Source organism: Camelus dromedarius, chromosome 23, assembly GCF_036321535.1.
Source record: "Camelus dromedarius isolate mCamDro1 chromosome 23, mCamDro1.pat, whole genome shotgun sequence".
Taxonomy (NCBI): Eukaryota; Metazoa; Chordata; class Mammalia; order Artiodactyla; family Camelidae; genus Camelus; species Camelus dromedarius.
In genome coordinates this window covers 5,646,613-5,664,560 of record NC_087458.1, presented here as the reverse complement: position 1 = coordinate 5,664,560, position 17,948 = coordinate 5,646,613, and the positions used below count along the sequence as shown (strand labels likewise).

Sequence of the window (17,948 nt, the reverse complement as noted above, 5' to 3'; positions counted from 1 at the left end):
CATTTTTTGTTGCAGAGACGCTCAGCCAATGCCGCTCCCCAGTCCTTCCCTTTCCGGGTGTGAGCCTTCCAGGCGATGAAACTTGTTCTCTTAGCCTTAAATTTAGCAGGGAGCAGAGGACGGAGCTAAACCTGAAGGCTGGCTGGGTCCTGCCCGGGAGCTGAGAGGCATGTGGGGCTCCTGGGTGTGCGGGTGGGGTGGGGGCCGAGTTGCAGGATGAGGCAGGGGTGGCACATGGTACGGCTGCAATCTGAGCCGCCTGTGTTGCAGTCAAAGCCACAGTTTTGAAGCTTCTCTTGAGCAACAGGGCATTGTCCTGTGATTGCCCCAAGATGAATCAGAGAAGTTTCTTCATTTGAAGTCAAAGGTGAGGCCCTAAGGGCCTTATAAAAACCTCCCTGGCTCAGAGCTCCTCACCAGTGCTGGCTTCTGCTACCGTTTCACACTCCTGTGCATTGAGGGTAAGTTTTTTCCTTGGCTGGGCCCTCAGGGGGCCACTTGGTAGGCTGTTGGAAGCCGTAGCCCTCTGCCTGCTGGATACCCTCTGGGCTGACTGCCTTCTGGGCCCAAGCAGGCCAGCCCTGGCTGCGCTAGGAAGAGCCGGTCTGAGGACTTGGGGATGGCAAAGGTGGGTGGGGCGGCTGGCATCTGTAAGAGCCCTAAAGTGCTGTTACCTGGGGAATGGGAATAGGCTGGCCAACCAAAGAGCCCTTCCCAGGTGAGCTTGAGTGAGCAGTTCCCTCCGAATTACACTTCCCAGGAGAGAGCAGGGCGTGGGACACGGTGGCACTTAAGGCTGGTTCTCTGAGGTTGGGGTGGTTTATATGCTCTTCTCCCTCCATCCTATCCACAAATGAAAATACTCATCATGGGCCAAACACAGAGCAGAGAGAATAAGAGCAGATGCTGGGGAAGTCACCCCTTGTCCCAAACCCTGATGCAGAAAGAGAGGGGAGAGTGGCTGTGAGGGGTGGGGAAGGAACAGCCTGAGACCTCCTCTGCCTCCTGAAGGTTAGCGTGAGGTGGGAAGATGACGAAGCTGGAGGAGCACCTGGAGGGGATCATCAACATCTTCCATCAGTACTCAGTTCGGGTGGGGCACTACGACACCCTCTCCAAGGGGGAGCTGAAGCAGCTGATCACCAGGCAGCTTGTGAACACCCTCAAGGTAGGTCACGCCCCGTCATGGCAGCCCTGCCCACCCCTCTGCACTGAGGGCAGTACCAAGGCCTGAAAGGGTGATGGTGGGGCAAGGACAGGGGTGGGCTGGCCCCTGCTTGAGCTCTCAAGGGTATCCTCCCCCTGCGGTGGGATGGGGCTCCCTCCATCTCGCAATAACTCGCTCTGTCACCTTGGGCTCTGCTCCCTCCTCTCTCTGTGAAGTGGACAGGGGCAGGGCAGGGTGGATTTGGATTTGGGGGCCACACAGTACCTTCCAGGTCAAGACTTGATTCTAGGCTGGCTCCTGAGGGCGCTTCTCTCCTGCTTCTGTTTTCTCACATTGGATTCTCCCACATGGTTTTGACTAATGAGTTAAGATTCCTGGGCTCCCTAAGCTGAGCTCTGAGGGATGAGAGGCCTGGAGAACGGGGGAGCTCACTGCCCCTGCTTCCCTTCTCCTAGAACACCAAAGATCAGGCCACCATTGACAAAATATTCCAAGAGCTGGATGCTAATAAGGATGGACAGGTCAACTTTGAAGAATTCATAACCCTGGTGGCCAGAGTGCTGCTGACTGCCCACGAGGAAATCCACAAAGAGTAGGAAGCCCCGAGGGGCTCTTCCCAGTGAGCCCCCACGAAGACTCTCCCCACATTAATAAATGTGCCCTTGAGAAGTTCTTAACAGTGTCTGTGCTTTTTTTCTTCCCGCAAACTTGATCCCTCCTTATCCCTGCTATTCCAACAGGCCCCATTTCAGCCCCTGGAGCCCCCTCTCCACGTGTTCATTTCTTCACCAATGATGTATTAAATGTAAAATATTTGTTCATTTATTCACTTATTCAACAACTATTCACTGTGCGTCTATGAGAGCTGGAGGCCAAAGACACAAAGTCCCCGTCCTCTTGAGGCTTGTGTTCTATTGGGGAGGGGATAGAAAAGAAACCAGATAAACCAGTAAAAATATATCATATGATGCACTGGTTGGTAATGATGAGAGGTGTGAAGACAGCTGAAGCAGGGAAGTAAGGTTGGGGCAGAAGGGAAGGTGACCGGTTTCGATGTGATGACCAAGAGATGCATCTGAGCAGAAATCAAACAGAAGGGAGGGAGAGCAGCTTGCAGGTGTCTGGGGGCCGAGAAGTCCCGTCAGAGAGAGGCTGAGGCTCCGAGGTGGGTGTGTGCTGGACCTGCTCAAAGAACAGCATGGCGGTGGGATGCAGGGCTGAGGTGGGGCTGGTGGGAGGGGAACGTCTGCAGGAGACGGGGAACAGGGCGCAGGGGCTACAGCCTGGGGGGAGGAGCTTGGACTTTGTGTCTAGGGTGCTAAGGAAGCCACAGGGGCCTTTGAGGCAGGGAGCGAGATGATTGCACTCACGTTCATTGACGGCTGTGTCTGTAGAGAAGAGATTGCAGGGACAGGTAAGAGAGGGTGCAGGGACCCCAGCCAGGAGGGGTTCCCCAGAGTAGCCCTGGCCAGAGAAATATAACCTGGGCTACCTTTGTAATTTTAAATGTACTTTTAGTCACGTTAAGAGCATTGAAAATAAAGAGGAAATTAATTTTAACAATCTACGTTATTAACCCCATAGATCAAAGTATCATCATACAAAGTTACTGAGCCCATAAAATCTGACAACCCCCCACCTCGTGGCGGCTCTGCCTTCTGAGTGAGATGGGTCACACTCTGTCTATGGCATGTGTAACCACTTTTACTTTAAACTGAGCACCCAAACCCCACACCTCGTGGCCTCTCTCTTGCCTTCTGAGACAGCCTGCACCCTGTCTGTGGAGTATATATCTTTCTGAATAAATCTACTTTTACTCAACTATGGCTCACTCTTGAATTCCTTCCTGAGCAAAACCAAGGACCTACACTTGGCAGGGTGGATCCCAGGGACTCCACCGAGACCTGGGACACGGCCATCCTCTCGCCCCACGTTTCCTGTATCACTGGCAGACCTGCCAGTGGCTGCTCCCTGGCTCGCCTTTCACAGGGTGCAGGAGATAAAGGCAGAGTTTGTGACAAAATTTTAAAAAGATGGGGTAACTCGCTGGAGCCCAGGCATGGCAGATATGAGGAAAGTGAGAAGGGGAACTTAATATTGAGGGAAAAGGTGGGTTTGTCTTTTGGTTTATTTGGTGCCAAGCCTTGGGGAGATGATGTGCAGGAAGCTGGGATTCAGGTCTGAGGCTTGGAAGAGACAAGTGCCAGCCACAGAGGCCCCAGGGTGAGGCTGGGCGGCGCACCAGAGGAAACTACTGCATATGTGAGATGTGAATCGGAGGCCCAGTCGAGGCAGTGGGAAGGTGGGAAGTACTCCAGGAAGCAGGAGCCTGGGGAGACCCTCTCCTGGGGATGGGGCAGGGTGGAGAGGCTGAGCCGGGGTGGAGCGGGATTGGCAGAAGATGGAGGAACTCAGGACCTGGAGAAGGCGGCCTTGGAATGGCCCAAGTCTGGAAGGCTTCCATCACGGAATGAGAAGAGGGGAGCATTCAGAGAAAGCCTTCACTCACTGAATGACCTTGGGAAAAATCACTTTGCCTTTCTGGATCTCTGTTTTCTTTGTTTTTGAAGAATTCAAAGGAATTCAGGAAATTCATTTGAAGAGTTTAGACTAGATGAACACTCAGGTGTCAACCAGTTTTAATATCCTCAGATGCTTGGACGGAATGGAGGACTCTGGGTAGGACCTCAAAAGGTGGGAGGGAGGGTGTTCTTGGCACTGAGAGGGTGGTGGTCCAGAGGACGAGGGGGAAGTTATAGTTCTGGATTCAGAGCCTGGTTTTACCACTTACTAATTGTCAGACCTCGAACAAGTTACCTAAAGGCTCTAAGCCTCAGTTTCTCCATCAGTAAAATGCAGATCTTGTTACACCTTTCTCAGAGTTGACGTGAGGATCAGCTAATCTAACAGCACGTGCACAGCACTTAGCACAGCCTCTGATGCCAGGTCGGCACTCCGCAGGTACCAGCATTAACGGTCAGATGCTAATTTATATAGGAGGTAGTTAGTTACAGCAAAGATTTAGGTGATTTTTAGGGGTAACTTGGAAAAGTGTTAGGTAAGTAACCGAGGGCAGTCGGGCACTGTCTTTCTCTAAGGGCTTTTGAGCTGGGGCCAAGCTGCTGTTCTGCGAACGGGGGCTCTTGCTCAGTGCACCCACGTGTATCTGTGGCCCCTTCTGACATATACGGTACTGTTAGCATGTGGTGAAAAACAAGCACTGAACCAAGCCCATTTGCTATTCAAATAGCCATGATTTTGTTTCAAAATAGCCACCTGAACCACAAATTGAACTTAAATCGTATTTAGAAAAATTTTAAGGGATCTCACACTTGGTCAAAATCCATCCATCAGAGGCACCAGAGGGCAATGAAAAAAGCCTTCAACCTGGAATCGGATGCACTTGGTTAGCCTCCCAGCTCAACTGCTCCTTGGCTCTGTGAGTTTGAGCAAGTGACCTTCCCTCTGTGAGCCCATATTATCTGTAAAGTGCAGTGGACCAGGTAATCTCTAGGCCCTTCATGAAAATGCAGAGCCTGGTCCCCTGACAGTGGCCGCTACCACAAAACAAACAAATGGACCTGAGGACAGTTAGAAGCATGACCACGGGGGCTGGACTTGTCCTCTCCACCATCTCTCCACCAACCCCCTGTCCGCCGCCAGGAGCCTGAGTCCCCAGCCACTCCAGAACATTCTCCAGTTTCCCCACAGACTTTCAGAGTACTCTGATTTGACATCTGTTCTTCTCTGTCTGAGGTGCCCTCTCTTCCTTTCATTCACAAACCCTTTATTTAATTTATTATTTTTTTAATTTTTAAAATATTTATTTATTCATTTTGTGGAGGGAGGTAATTAGGTTTATTTCTTTACTTTAATTGAGGTACTGGGGATCGAACCCATGATCTCATGCATGCTAAGTGTGCTCTCTACCAGTGAGCTATACCCTCCCCACAACAAACCATTTAAAAGTGCCTTGTACTGGGCTCTAGCTACCAGGCTACTGGTCCTTCTTTGGCTCTGGAACTCCTGCTTACTCACCAGAGCCCGACCCAAACATCAGATCCTCCAGGGAGCAATTCTGCTCACACCCCCTCACGTATTTCCACGTGTCATTCAGAGTGGATTTCAGCCTGGGGACTCTGGGACTTACCGGCCCGTCATGGCGTCAAGCCCCTTTGGGGATGGCTGGTAGACAGAGCCCTCTGAGCGAGAGTTGCCGTGTGATAAGGGGCACTGACGGCAAACGAAGCCAACTGGCCCATCCGGGCTCTGGCAGTCAGGGGGAGGGTCCGGATCTGCTGGGACGGCCCCCGGGAGCCCCTGGTGCAAGAACGGCTAGGACTCGCCATTTAACTCAGCCGGTAAAAACCATCTTCAAAGTTAAAAGGGAGCAAAGCAGACTTGTAAAAATCTGCAGGGCAAGCAAGGCCCTGACTTTCTATGCGTCTCTGATTTCTCTCATTACCTAACCCAGCCCTGCACACGCAGAAGTTCAACTCTCGCCCTTTCAGCGTTAACCTGAAGAAGTTTAATCCTTCCTCCCGACAGAGGCCTGCACCCCGCCCGAGAGGACGGAGGAAAAGCTTGTCCTCCGTGCTCGGGGGCATCATCCACCTTTGCTCTTCTTTTGGCCACAACATCATATGAAAATAATTATTTGGGTGTCTGTCGCCCTCATTAGACTGATGGCTCCTTGAGGGCAGGGGACTTAGCAGCGTATTTGGCACAAATGTCGGGCTCAGTCAGTCCCTGCACCAGCCTCCCGCCTGGTCCCCACGCTTCTACCCTGGGTCCCCCAAGTTGTCGTCCACACAGCAGCCAGAAGGATGTCTAAACGCGAGTCATACTGGGTCACGACCTGGTGAAGACCCTCTAGAAGTTCTCCGGTGCTCCTTGTCACTCAGGTCTCATTTCCACTGCCACCTCCCTGGGGAGGCCCGGTCTGGTTCCCCACCTCACCTCGCAGTCGCTCCAGCCCATCTTCCTCTTACTGTGGACTCATCGCCCCCTGAAACATTCTACTCTGTCTCCCTTGGCTTGTTCCTGCCTGAGTCTCCCTGGACGCAAGCTCTAGCGCCGTGGTGACCGGCTGTGCTTTGCTGGCCTGTGACAGTGCCTGCCTGCAGGTGCCCCTCAATGAATGAATACTTGATGAATGTTGGTTTAGTAGAATTGAATTACTGTTTGCTAACTGAGGGAACCCACGGCTGTTATAAAATGAAAGTGCGATGCTTGCAGTGGTGGTGGTGGTGTGGGGATCGGGGTTGAGGGAGGACCTGGCGGTAAGTACACCCCATCACAGTGGGTTTTGGAGGCCTAGCGGTGGAGTGGCCCCCTCTCCCCAGACCTCAGCGGTATTCGAAGGCAGTTGTCATGATCCTCTCTGCTTCTCTTTTCCAGGCTCAATACTCTCAGCCCGTCAACTATTTCACTCTCATGATCTACTCCTTCCATTGTTAACAGGCATCTCGGAAGCTCAGCATCTTCTGTTTTAGAGGAATCATCCCTGCTGAGACGTGGGCCTGTGTTAAGGCACCCCACTCCTGGAAGCACCCCAGCTGCTTGGGACTGCGCCTCAACCCTGAGACCAGGGAGGCAGAAAGCAGCAAGTGAGGGAAAGGCTCAGAAGTGAGAAGGGAAGAGAGAGAAAGAGAGGGGCAAAGCAAGAAGGAAAGGAGAGGAGAGGGAGGGGATGGACCGGACCCAGACTGGGGCTGCCCCACACCACCTGCCAGCATCCTGCCACCTTGATGCCTCTGCCTCAGGTGCCACCCTCCTCTTCAGCCCTCACTTCGGGTCCTGGCAACAATTGCCCTCCTCACTGTACCATCTCACCACACATGTGACAATTTTGGGCACATGGCAAAAACAGGAGAGCTCGCAGAGAAGAGGGCAACCCTGAGGCGCTCCCTGGAGGAGGCTAGCCAGCCGCGTACCAGGGTGACCACTTTCCCTGTCCCTTCTGCTCAGGAGGGGACCTCTGAGGACAGGAGTTGGGGGACAGGGAGCTGAGCAGAGGCTCAGGGTAGCAGAATTGTTTCAGGCCGGAGACTCAAGAGGTAACAAAACTTGAGCAACAGATTGTTTCAGTCCTGTTGTCACTTTGGTAATTGGAATGTCAAAATCCATGACACAGGGCTTTCTAAAACATATGTTTTCAGCAACTGCCGGGAGGAGGGGCAGGGCGTTGAGGCTGGATCCTGGCGTTTGCTTCACAGCTGGGCTTGTGTCAGGCTTGTGTAAGGTTGCCTCAGTGGGCTGGCGAAAACCGAGGCCTTTCTTCCCGGCAGGGTCTTGGGAAACAGCACACAATTCTCCTCTTTTTCGTACAGGGGTGGCGGGAAGTGCCTGCCTTGCTGGCCTGGGGCGTGGGGTAGTTTGGGACCCCAGGCGAAAGCAGCTCTTCTCTGAGAAGCACCACGTCTCATCTGCCCTCCCTGGACTATTGCAGCCGTCCCCTAACCGGTCTGATTCCCACCTCAACTCACCCCACAGGCCCCAGACAGACTGCACTAAAATATAAGTATGCTGTGTCGTTTCCGTCCCCAAAGCCCCACGGCTTCCGTTCTCCGTCCTCTCGCTGAGAGTGTAGCTCCAAGGCCAAGCATCTGCCCCGCTCTCCTCTGTCTCCCACCTGCCCCACTCACACCCCCAGGGCTCCTCGTTCCTGCTCACGCCCCACGTCTGACCAGCCCCAGGCCTCTGCACACGTGCTCTCCTCCTTCCGAAGCATCTTCGCGTCTGTCCTAGGATGCCTGCAGCCGCCAGCCTCCACTCAGCCCTGCAGGGTTTTAGCCTCACTGAGGGACAGCCCCACCAGACCTTACCCCTCTCTGGCCTTTCATTTCTATGGAGCTGTCTGGTCTGCCCTGCAGTTCTGGGGGCTCCTTAATGACAGGGTGAAGCCTTATTTATCCCGGGGGCCCCTCAGAGCAGTATACAGAGCCCAACACACAGTCAGTTCTCAGTGAACCTCTGTTGAGTGAAGGAAGGGACCAGTAAGTGAGAAAGAATTCATCTCCGCGCCCAGCTCTGGAAGCGTCTCGCAGCACCAGGCCCCCGAGCATGTTCAGGGAGCTGCTAAGCCTCTGGGCAGGATCGGGCAGAATCAGGCTGCCCTGAGTCTCCTCACCCCTCCCAGAAAGGTACCCAAGAGTTCAAGCTTCCCTGCCAAGAGGGCAACTCCCTCTTTCAGGAACCGGGGGATAGGCATCTGATGACAATCAATGACTGGGATGCTGGGGAAACCCCGAAGTTCCTGCTTCCCTCAAGGACTCATTCCTCCTGGAGGCAGCCACCCTTCCTCACCTTGGGAGGGAATCTTAACCCCAACGCCGATGCTCTCCTTCTTTATCTGAAGGAGAAGCCGGCTCCCCTCTCTTCCGTACAACCAGCTTTGTTTTTGTTTTTGTTTTGGAATGGAAGCGCTAGTGGGATATGAAAAAAAAACGCACCACCTAGAAGTCCAGAGCTATGTTTTATCTGGGGGGCTTTCAGGACTCGAGCCCGGGGTCGGGGAGCAGCCTCTCAGATCGCTCCAAGGGACTGCTCCGAAGAGCAGGGCAGACCAGGTGTCCAAACATCAAAAGCTTGCTGTTGATGAAAGAAAACCAGCTCACTCAAGCTCAGGAACTCAGCGCCCTTCCATGTGTGGGAGGGTGCAAGAGTCTGCGCCCGTCGATGTTGTTCCTTTGAAGTGCACCTTAGCCATCGAGGGCCAGTACTCTGTGCTTCCTACCCTGAGTCTCCTCTGGGTGCCCCACTGGGGGTGGCTGCAGTGGCGGAGGGCTTGGCAGCGGGTGTACTGCTTGTCCCCATCCCGAGTCCCCTGCAGCTCGCTGTGGGTGGCAGTGGCTGTGGTGTCCTTTGGTTCCTGACCTGGCAGGCAATCATTTTCACTCACAGATAGAAGAGGCCTTGGTCAACTCTTTTAAACTATTTTTAAAGAAAACCCCACAAGGCTCTGTGACAGTGGCTTGCTGTCAGACCTTCCCCGGGTTTTAGAACGACCTCCTCCTCTTGGACTGAGCTAGCAGAGAGATGGGGGAAAAGGGAAACCTCTTGGCATCCTGCTTCTCAGCTGCTCCACCATCTCCTGGCCTCCAGGTGGCCAGACCGTGGGCATGCCCCTCACGCCAGAGCTGTCCCCACCTCGCCCTCTCCCCGCTACGCAAGCTCCAGCTTCACCCTCCAGCCCCGCAGGGACGTAGGATCGCCCTACCTTTACCTGCTCATGCAGAATGCCCACCGAGAGCTTGTTCCCTGCTGGCACCTGGGGATACGGGGCAAACAGTCATAGTCCCTGCCTCCAGGGCCACTGCCAGACTTGCAGCTAAGGAGTGTGAATGAAAAATACAGCTGTCAAGCTGTCACATTACTTGCGGCTGGGGATAGTGAGCCCTGAGGAAACTCAGGATGGAAAAGCACAGGACACTGGCCTAGAGAGCTAAGGTGCACATCAAAGGAATGACTTCAATGAGCCCAGACTCTTGCATTTCCCATATATAGAAAAGTGCTAAATTCCTTAATTTGAGATATCTGTTTTTTTTTTAATTAACAGGAATCTTGATGTTCTGACTACCTGATCTTTGTTAGAAAAACTCTTACGTATCCTGGCTCCTCCCTTACCTCTTTGGAACAGTCCCTTAGAGCCATCTGAGAGGCTGTCTCCTGGGTTCAAATTCCTCAGAAAGTAGACCGAATAAAACACAATTCTTAAATTTTAGGTTGTGCTCCCCCTCCCCCAGTCAACAAGGGTTACAATTCCCTATTGTAAGTGCAAAGGTAGAAGTAACAGAGAGTTCTATGGGCCTGGTGCAGGAAGCTTCTATGTACTTAAGGAAGGTGGGTAGTCAGGGGAGTCTTCATGGAGGTGGTGACAAAGGCTCTGGGCCCTTAAGGACTCCCTGGAGACCCCAGGGTGGGGAAAGCATTCCTGGTGCATGGTGCGGAGCCTGGAGAAAGTCTGGACGTGATTTAGGAAAATGTTTTGAAGAAGTGGATGGGTAGCTATGTGCATGGAAGGAGTTAGATTTATTGTGTGTCCCCAGTGATGTGGGAGGAAATGAGGATAAATGCTTAGTGGCATGAGGAGATAGATTTTGGCTTGGTGTAATGAAGGACTTTGTAAGTGTCAGCACCAGAGGAGGATGCTCCCTTTCATGGAGGAGTTCAGGCAGGGCTGGACTGACTGCTTGCTTGGCAGGAACGTTGGGGAAAATCGCTCAAGCGTGAGGGTGGGGCAGTTTGGGTGAAACCAGTAATTTTCCAACTTCTATCAACACAAATCCCCCTCTCTTCAATGCTTAGCAGATGAAAGCAGAGTGAGTGAGACTGAATCACGCTGGGGAGGGGGCTTCAGATTCCCATCCCCTTGCTGCCGTTCCCTCCAGTTTGAGATGCCAGAATCTTCTATCTGTTTTGTTTTTTCTTTTTCCTGTGGTTGAGGCATTTTATTGGACCTTTGGCGACCAGATGTGGGGACCATCTGCTTCCCACTCCCTCCTCCCGTCTTTCTTCACATCTTGCCCAGAGAAGGGAGTGCGGAACAGGTGAGGAATTTTAGAATATCTGCACCATCAGCATTTGTTGAGAACTGACTGTGTATCAGCCACTACTCCAGGTGCTGAGACTAAAGCAAGCAGAGAATAAGACGATGCTATGGACTTTGCTCCCATGGAGATCATGGTCTAGTGGGGAGGCAGAGTCATAAACGTGTTTCTGGCACATTGTGATGAGTGATGGTGGGCGGAGGTGTGGGGAGAGCCTACCCTATCCGAGACATCTAGTCCTGGTGAGGCCACTGATGGAACCCAGGCTTCCCACCTCCCAGGCCAAGCTGCACAGTGGGCACATGCTGGTGGGGTAGCAGGGCTGTTAGGAGGTGAGTCACCCCACCCCTCTCTGGGACCCCCCCAGTCAGGCAGGGAAGGGACTAGGAGCTTCCAAATTCTGCTCCCCGAGCTGAGCTCACAGCCTGGAGGAGTTCAGGCAGGGCTGGACCGACTGCTTGCTTGGCCAGGTGGTTCCTGGAAACACCCTTATGCCTTCAAGCGGGAGCCCTGACATCCCCGTCCCCACAGTGGAGCCGAGGCCTGCCCAGCCCAGGCAGGGGGGCTGGGGGCCAGGCGAGAGCCAGGCAGTGTGGGGAGAGCTGCACTCTGACCCTAGCTGCTCTTCCTTCATGCTCAGCCCTGGGGAAGGAGCTGGGAGAGCCAGCCCGTGGAGAAGATGTAAGTCAATCTCTCTGCAACATCTCCACAAGCCACCACTGTTTAACCTTGAACTGGCCCCTTCTCCACTTGATGCCTCACTTTCTTCACTTCTTACACGTAGGAGAGATGACTGCATATCTTTCCTGAGGGCCCCCAAGTCATCTCGTCAGAGTCTTCTCCCTGCTGAAGGCACAGGGCCGGGCAGACAACCCCGATCTGGGCTCTGGTTTTTGGAAGGCCCAGCCCAGCCCGGTGACGCCCTGGGAGAGGGACTTCAAGGGGTTGCTCTCAGGCCGGAGGGCAGGCAGTGAGGGCAGGGGGACCGCTAGGATGTCCCTGAAGTGAGCGGTTGGGTCTGGAGGCCACCTGAGTCAAGGAGATGCAGGGAAGCTGGGAGCCAGGCCTGGCCGTGGGTTTGCAGAGAGTGGCAGGTGCTTCCACTGGCCTGAGCCCTCAGCTGCTGACCAGGGCCTGGAGGAACCCTGGCCACCTCAGGGAGGTCAGCTTGCCCTCGAGGCAGAGAATCAGAATCTTCAGGCCTGAGAGGCTCTCTGGACCCAGTGTCCAACCTCCTCATGGCTTTTTAGCTGCAGAGCCAGGGTCAGATCTGGTTCCTTCTAATGGGCAGGCAGGCTCCCTTCTCATGCTCCGCTCCTCCTGGGGCTGAGAGGGTGCAGGGCCAGACCCCTGACTCCCATCCATGTGCACACCTGCTCCGGTCTCTGTGGTGAGGACGCTAGGTCTGCTAACAGACACCCAGATGCCCCGTGGAGTCAGAATTCAATCTATGGGGAGTCACACCCCATCTGCCCTTGCTCCCACTGCCCAGACCCCAGGGTTCCTCCTCAGACCCGGCTCTGTCTGGGTGCACTTCTGTCTGGTGGGGGAGACGGTCGTGAGGACTGCTCTGGGTGAAGAGGGGCCTGGGGCTGGGTCGGGATGGGGCTGGAAGGCTGAGGGGAAGAGGTACCCCCTTTTGCTTTCTGTGGTGACAAGGGCCAATTTGACAGTCTGGACAGGGAGATCCTGAGCTGGGGCAGGGGGACTGGGACCCCAGCAGTGGGGTCTAGAGTCAGAGATGAACCCAAGGAGCCCAGAACAGGCCCATATTTTTGATGCTTCTCATTTTTTTTAAAAATTATTGAATGAAGAGGCTAAGGCCCAGTTAAGGTGCAGGGCTGTCTAATGCCCAGGTTCCCAGGAAGGTCATGCTGGGAAAGGGATCAGGGAAGAAGCAGGCAGAGCACTGGCTTGGAGGAAGACTTTATTTCGCCCCTGATCCTCCTACCCAACAGCAAAGGCACTCCGTGGCCCTAGGTGGGCAGGGGCTGGTGGCCTGGCCTCCTTATTAGTGGCTGTGGCCGTGGCCGTGGCCACCGTGGCTGTGGCCATGGCCGTGGCCGTGGTTGCCTTGGCCTTGGCCGCCTTGGCCACCACGGCTGGGGCATGGGCCCTGGCCACCGTTCCCGAAGCCTGGCCCGTGTCTGTGGTCATCTCCTCGGGGGGTGTCCTTGTGCATCTCCTCGTGGGAGGCTACCGTCAGCCTGGCCACCAGCATGCAGAACTCCTGGAAGTTCAGCGTCTCATCTTCATTTGTGTCCATGTCCTGCATGATGTCTTCTATGACTTTGTCATCCTTCTTCTGCTTCTGTGAGGGGGGAGAACAAGGCAGTCAGGGCTGAGTGTGGCCAGGGCTGCGGACGGGGAGCACGGCAAGCGGCCCAACAGCAAACCTGGCTCCTGGACCTCAGGTCAAACATGAGACATGACTGTCTGCTAAGCGCCTACGATGTAGCAGACACTGAGCATCTGCTGGACACGTTCTAACTCCTCTCACAAACAACCGGGCACTAGGACTCTCCGTTTCACAGAAGAGGGACTGAGGTCGAGCGACGTGTCCGAGGTCACACAATGAGAAAGAGCAGAGAGTTCGCCTCGTCTGGTCCTTACAGCAATGTCGGCAGGGAGGCTGGGACTCTTCCTTGAGGAAGGCTTGAGGAAACTGTCTTATGAAGGGTGATTCGTCTGGGTAGAGGAGTGGACATGCCAGTTCTGCTCTAACCCAGAGCCCAGTCTTGTCCCGTTCCCTCCACCCCTGCCAATGTCATATCTCCCCTTCCCGCCTCCCCAGGTTACTAATTAGTGACACTCATCTCAGCCTGCCTGGCGGGGAAGCACCTGAGGGGAATGAGATGGTGTAGGGACAGAGAGCTGTGCTGTGTGATGTGTGCAAGGGGGCCTGAGAGGAGGTGAAGGATCCAGGCCCCGGTGGGTTCCTGCTCTGCCACCCACCAGCTGAGGCCCCTCAGCTGAGTCTCCTCCCAGGAACCTGCAGGTGCCCAGCTCATTGCCCGGGCCCTTCCCCCTCCTGCAATGCTTCAACACGATCTGCTTTGCTGCACCTTTGCCATTGTCCAGGCAGAGCCCTCGCTCCCAAGCAGCCCATGGGCAAGGCGCCCCCTTTTCCTCCTGTCCTATGTCTCTCCTCTGGCAGAGGATGTGAGGGGTGGGGGATGGGGTGGGGTAGGGGTCACGCAGAGGAAATTTGTCCACACAACCTCCTGACTGTATCCTCTCTTGTCTACTCTGAGCCAGTGTCCTGCTTGTACAGATCTGCCCCTGCAGGGAGCTGTCAGCATTCCTAGTACCTCCTAGGGGCAGAACTGAGACCGGGACCCAGACGTCCCTTCCTTCTTAGTCCTGGCTTCTGTTTCCCCAAGGTCACCAAATTCATAAGGAAAACAAAAAGATCTGGTGGAATGAATCCTCCTTTTCCTGGAGCAGCCTGATCATTTTCAGATTGGGGAAATGAACATGCTACTGTCAGTGCTGGGCTGGGTCCTGGTCCACACACTGTTTGTTGGTTTCCTACCTTAGGATGAGAAAAGCCCTCTTGGGTCTTCTACTCCAAGTCCATCTGTGGCTTACATTATCCACGGCTTCCTGCCACGGGTCGTCCTCGCTTGCTTCCATCCTCAACATTCAGGTCTCAGCTCAAAGATCACCTCCTCACAGGGGGCTGTGCTTGTCCACCTAACTAGTCATCTCTCCCACAAACAGCCCGCATCACCCACAGGGACTGGATTTATCTGTGTTCTTGACTGGTCAACACCTTTGCTGTGTGTCTCTCCCACAGGACACTGGGTCCCTGTTGGCCACTACATGCCCTGCCCAGGACAAGACCTGGCACACAGCACATGCCCAGTCTGTCGGTGCCGCCTAATGTGGAACACCTCTAATGAAGGGGTCCAAATCCCATCCCAAACATAGAGCCCACTGCCTCTGGAGGCTGAGTTGAAGGAGCTGGAACTTCCCCCTTGAACACTGCAGATCACAGCCCCGTCCTTCATCCTTAGCCCAGGCTGTCACCAGGCTGGGTCGGGTGCGCCGGGAGTCCAGCCTTACCTTGAGAAAGTTTGGCAGCTCTTTTTTCACCAGGTCTTTGAACTCTTTCTTGTTCAGGGTGTCGTAGTGCCCCAGCCGCACAGAGTACTGGTGGAAGATGTTGATGATGGTTTCTATGCTGCATTCCAGCTGCGACATTTGGTCCGCCATGGTCCTGCGCTCTGTCTGAGCAGTGGATAAGCAAGGGTTCAGGTGCTTAGAAGAAAAGGCTGTCAAGCTTCCTTGATACCCCTTACTGGCTGCAGGCAGGTATGAAGGGGGAAACAGAATAAAAAGAAAGCCTGGGCTGCAACCTAACTGGGAGACGACCCTGTTCCACACACGAGAAATGTTTTAGAGAATATCTAGGGGATGCCAGCAAAGCAGAGCATCTGAAGACAGGCGGCTCCAGCAGAACATGACCTAAGAAAATGTGAAATAAGCTTTAAAGTGGGCAGTCAATCAAGGAGGGCTTCCAGCAGGAAGTTTGAAAGGAAAGTAGATGAGAGGGGTAAAGAGTCGGCAGGCAGGCTCTGGCCTGGGAAAGCTGGCCGCTCACTTACCCAAGCTGAGGAGCCACACAGAGGGATTTGACAGTGAGATGCGGGCCCAGCATTTATAGGCCCCTGGCTGAGGCGCTCAGCCCTCTCCCGGGAAGATTGCTTCACAGGTGAGCCATGTGGTAACCCCAGGCTGGGCTGTCACTACCAGGAAGGGGGCTGGGCCAGGACGGGAAGTGTTCACATAGCTCCTTTTGCCTTTTTGTGAAATCCCCAGCCTGGCTTGGAGCTGGTTTGGGAGGAAGCTGGTTGGTTAGTCCACTTCCCCTCCACCCCACACTCCTGCCCTGCCTGAGCAAGCCAGTCAGCTGCCTCTCCTCCAACACCCCCTTCCCCCTGCCCCCGCGGAGGCTGCGCTGGCCCACCTGCGGGAGCCAGTGGCTGATGGCAGGCTGAGGACCGGGTGTGTGTGTGTGTGTGTGTGTGTGTGTGTGTGTGTGTGTGTGTTTGTGTGCGGGGTGCGACCCCCTCTGCCTCCTCCAGGTGGGCAGCCCAGCAAGGAGGGCTGAGCTTTCCCGCACCTGCCTGACTCTGTGATAGTGCTCTCAGGAGTGCAAGGGGTTGACATGGGGTCTTAAATTCCTGGGGTGGGATGCATCGGGGTTAGAGGGGCTCTTGGAGGTGGTCAACCCCTTTGTATTGCGATGAAGAAACTGACACCCAAGCACCCGAGCAAGGTCAGCAAAGTCACATAGCTGGTTGGTGACACAGCAGGGACTGGGCTCAGACATCCTGGTTCCTGGTTAAGACTGATTGTGATTACACCTCCCTACTGCAGTCTGTGAGCTGTCCTTAGGGCCAGACTCTTTCTAGAGGTTCTCTGAATCACGCTTTTAACTGCTCCAAACATGGGAGCCACAGCTTCGAGGACAACCTAAAAGACAACTATTTTTGTGTAGCTTTTGGGTAGGCAAGGCCTGACCCTCCCCTGTTACAAACCTTCTGTGGCTCCCCATTCACCAGGGGAGGAAGTGGAGCTGCCTGGCACACAGAGCCCTGTGACAATGACCCCTCCAGTCCCTCTCCTAGGGGCACACCCAAGGCCCACCTACACCCCCAGTCTTTTGTCTTTGGTGCTGCCACCCCAGAAGTGCCCTTCCCCCACCATGGGGTGCAGCCCTACCCACCCTCATGGCTCAGTTCAAATGCTACCCTGTCCAGAAGCCTGCTCTGTTTCTCCCAATTGGAAACACTCTCTTCCTCCCAGACAATCGCTCCCACACTGCTTCTGACTCTCAAGGGAGACCTCACACTTGCTGAAGGATGGTGCCCTTGCTGCCCCACCGCCTCGACCTGGGAAGCGTGTCTAAAGGACCTACTGTGGCCCCCTTCCCTTAACCTCCAACCGCCCCCCCCACCTCCATCAGGCTCTCCCACCTCTGCCAGTCCTTTTGTCCACTCTTCCTGAAACCTTTCTTCCCTGCCCTGGCCCCTTCTGACCTCTCTGCTCTCCGAAAGCCCAAGGCAGCCCCTGTGAGTGCTACATGTTGGCCATGAGTACCTCCTGCTTTGCACTGCACATGGAATAGTGGTTGAGTTCAGACCGACAGATACACATTGTGACGTATAAAACATAAAAACAAGGACCTACTGTATAGCCCAGGGAACTATACTCAATATCTTGTAATAACCTATAATGGAAAAAAAAGAGTTCAGGCTGGCTGTGTGACCTTAGGTAATTTACTTAACCTCTCTGTGCCTCACTTTCTTAGTGAAATAGGATAACAGGACCTACCGTGAGAAGTGAGACAGTGAAGGCTGGAAGAGCTTAGTAAGTCAGAGATATTACTATTAGTTATCTTTTCATTCATTTGTGCAAGTTATCAGTCTGGTGACCACCTACTATGTGCCAGACACCAATGTTAGACGCTGGGGAACTTGGTGAATGAGCCACAATACGCGAGGGAGACATAACCTCATACCCTAAATTCCTGATCACATTTTAAACTCGAGAGCTAAAGACACGGCCTGACTGGCACAGTGCCAAGCACACAGCAAGTATTTATTAAATGCTTGCTGAATGCATGCTTGAACGAATGAGTACACCATCTGTGAATGAATGATCAGTGCAGGTATAGCCAGGGATACAGGGATGGAAACTTCAGGGCCAGTCCCTCATGACGTCTGCCCTCCATTGTTTGAGCTAATGGAGGAAGCAGAGACTATAGCCTGCGTGCCCTCCCTCCTCAGGCTGTTAGGAATTTGGGGCAGGTGTCTGGGCTGCCTTTCCCATGTGCTCCCACAGCGCCCTCTGCTGCCTCTACCAAAGCATGCTTCACTCTCCTTGAGACCAAGGATCTCAGACACAAGCTTGCAAAACAAGGGACCTGGAGGAAACCCGTGAAACTGTCTGGGCCTGGGAACACCAACGGTACCACCAGAAGCATGACTTGTGGCAACTGACATGGGGCCTCGGGGTTGGGGACACTAGAAAGTGGTGGGGACTGGGACAAATGTGAGCATTCCTCACTTGAAGGGACGGCTGGCACTCAGCCTCAGGTGAAGGCAGCGGCCTGGGAAAGTGGACCAGGTGTCAGTGGACCTCCCAGAGGTCCGGGAAATCTGAATTTTGACATGAGAACTCCTGCTTATAAAATTTGCCCAAATACATGTATGTATATG

General features: G+C 54.2%; 2 protein-coding genes across 2 annotated transcripts; one reads left to right on the top strand and one right to left on the bottom strand.

Annotated features, from left to right (window-relative positions):
• The first annotated feature begins 303 nt into the window (after positions 1-303).
• S100A12 (S100 calcium binding protein A12) lies at positions 304-1,840 on the top strand. The gene is made up of 3 exons (XM_010980665.3): positions 304-461; positions 1,012-1,168; positions 1,624-1,840. The coding sequence occupies exons 2-3, from the start codon at positions 1,031-1,033 to the stop codon at positions 1,762-1,764; spliced, it is 279 nt and encodes a 92-aa protein (XP_010978967.1). The 5' UTR covers positions 304-461; positions 1,012-1,030; the 3' UTR covers positions 1,765-1,840.
• A 10,789-nt stretch (positions 1,841-12,629) lies between these two features.
• S100A9 (S100 calcium binding protein A9) lies at positions 12,630-15,486 on the bottom strand. Its single transcript, XM_010980672.3, has 3 exons — positions 15,330-15,486; positions 14,788-14,952; positions 12,630-13,030 (listed from the first exon to the last, which is right to left on the bottom strand). The coding sequence occupies exons 2-3, from the start codon at positions 14,935-14,937 to the stop codon at positions 12,731-12,733; spliced, it is 450 nt and encodes a 149-aa protein (XP_010978974.1). The 5' UTR covers positions 14,938-14,952; positions 15,330-15,486; the 3' UTR covers positions 12,630-12,730.
• Between the last annotated feature and the right edge of the window lie 2,462 nt (positions 15,487-17,948).

Bases quoted from the DNA above. Each gene is read 5' to 3' on its own strand.
- S100A12 (XM_010980665.3), top strand. From the start codon at position 1,031: ATGACGAAGCTGGAGGAGCACCTGGAGGGGATCATCAACATCTTCCAT. The intron at 1,169-1,623 runs GTAGGTCACGCC...CCCTTCTCCTAG, and splicing joins AGCTTGTGAACACCCTCAAG to AACACCAAAGATCAGGCCAC.
- S100A9 (XM_010980672.3), bottom strand. From the start codon at position 14,937: ATGGCGGACCAAATGTCGCAGCTGGAATGCAGCATAGAAACCATCATC. The intron at 13,031-14,787 runs GTAAGGCTGGAC...CCCCCCTCACAG, and splicing joins AGCTGCCAAACTTTCTCAAG to AAGCAGAAGAAGGATGACAA.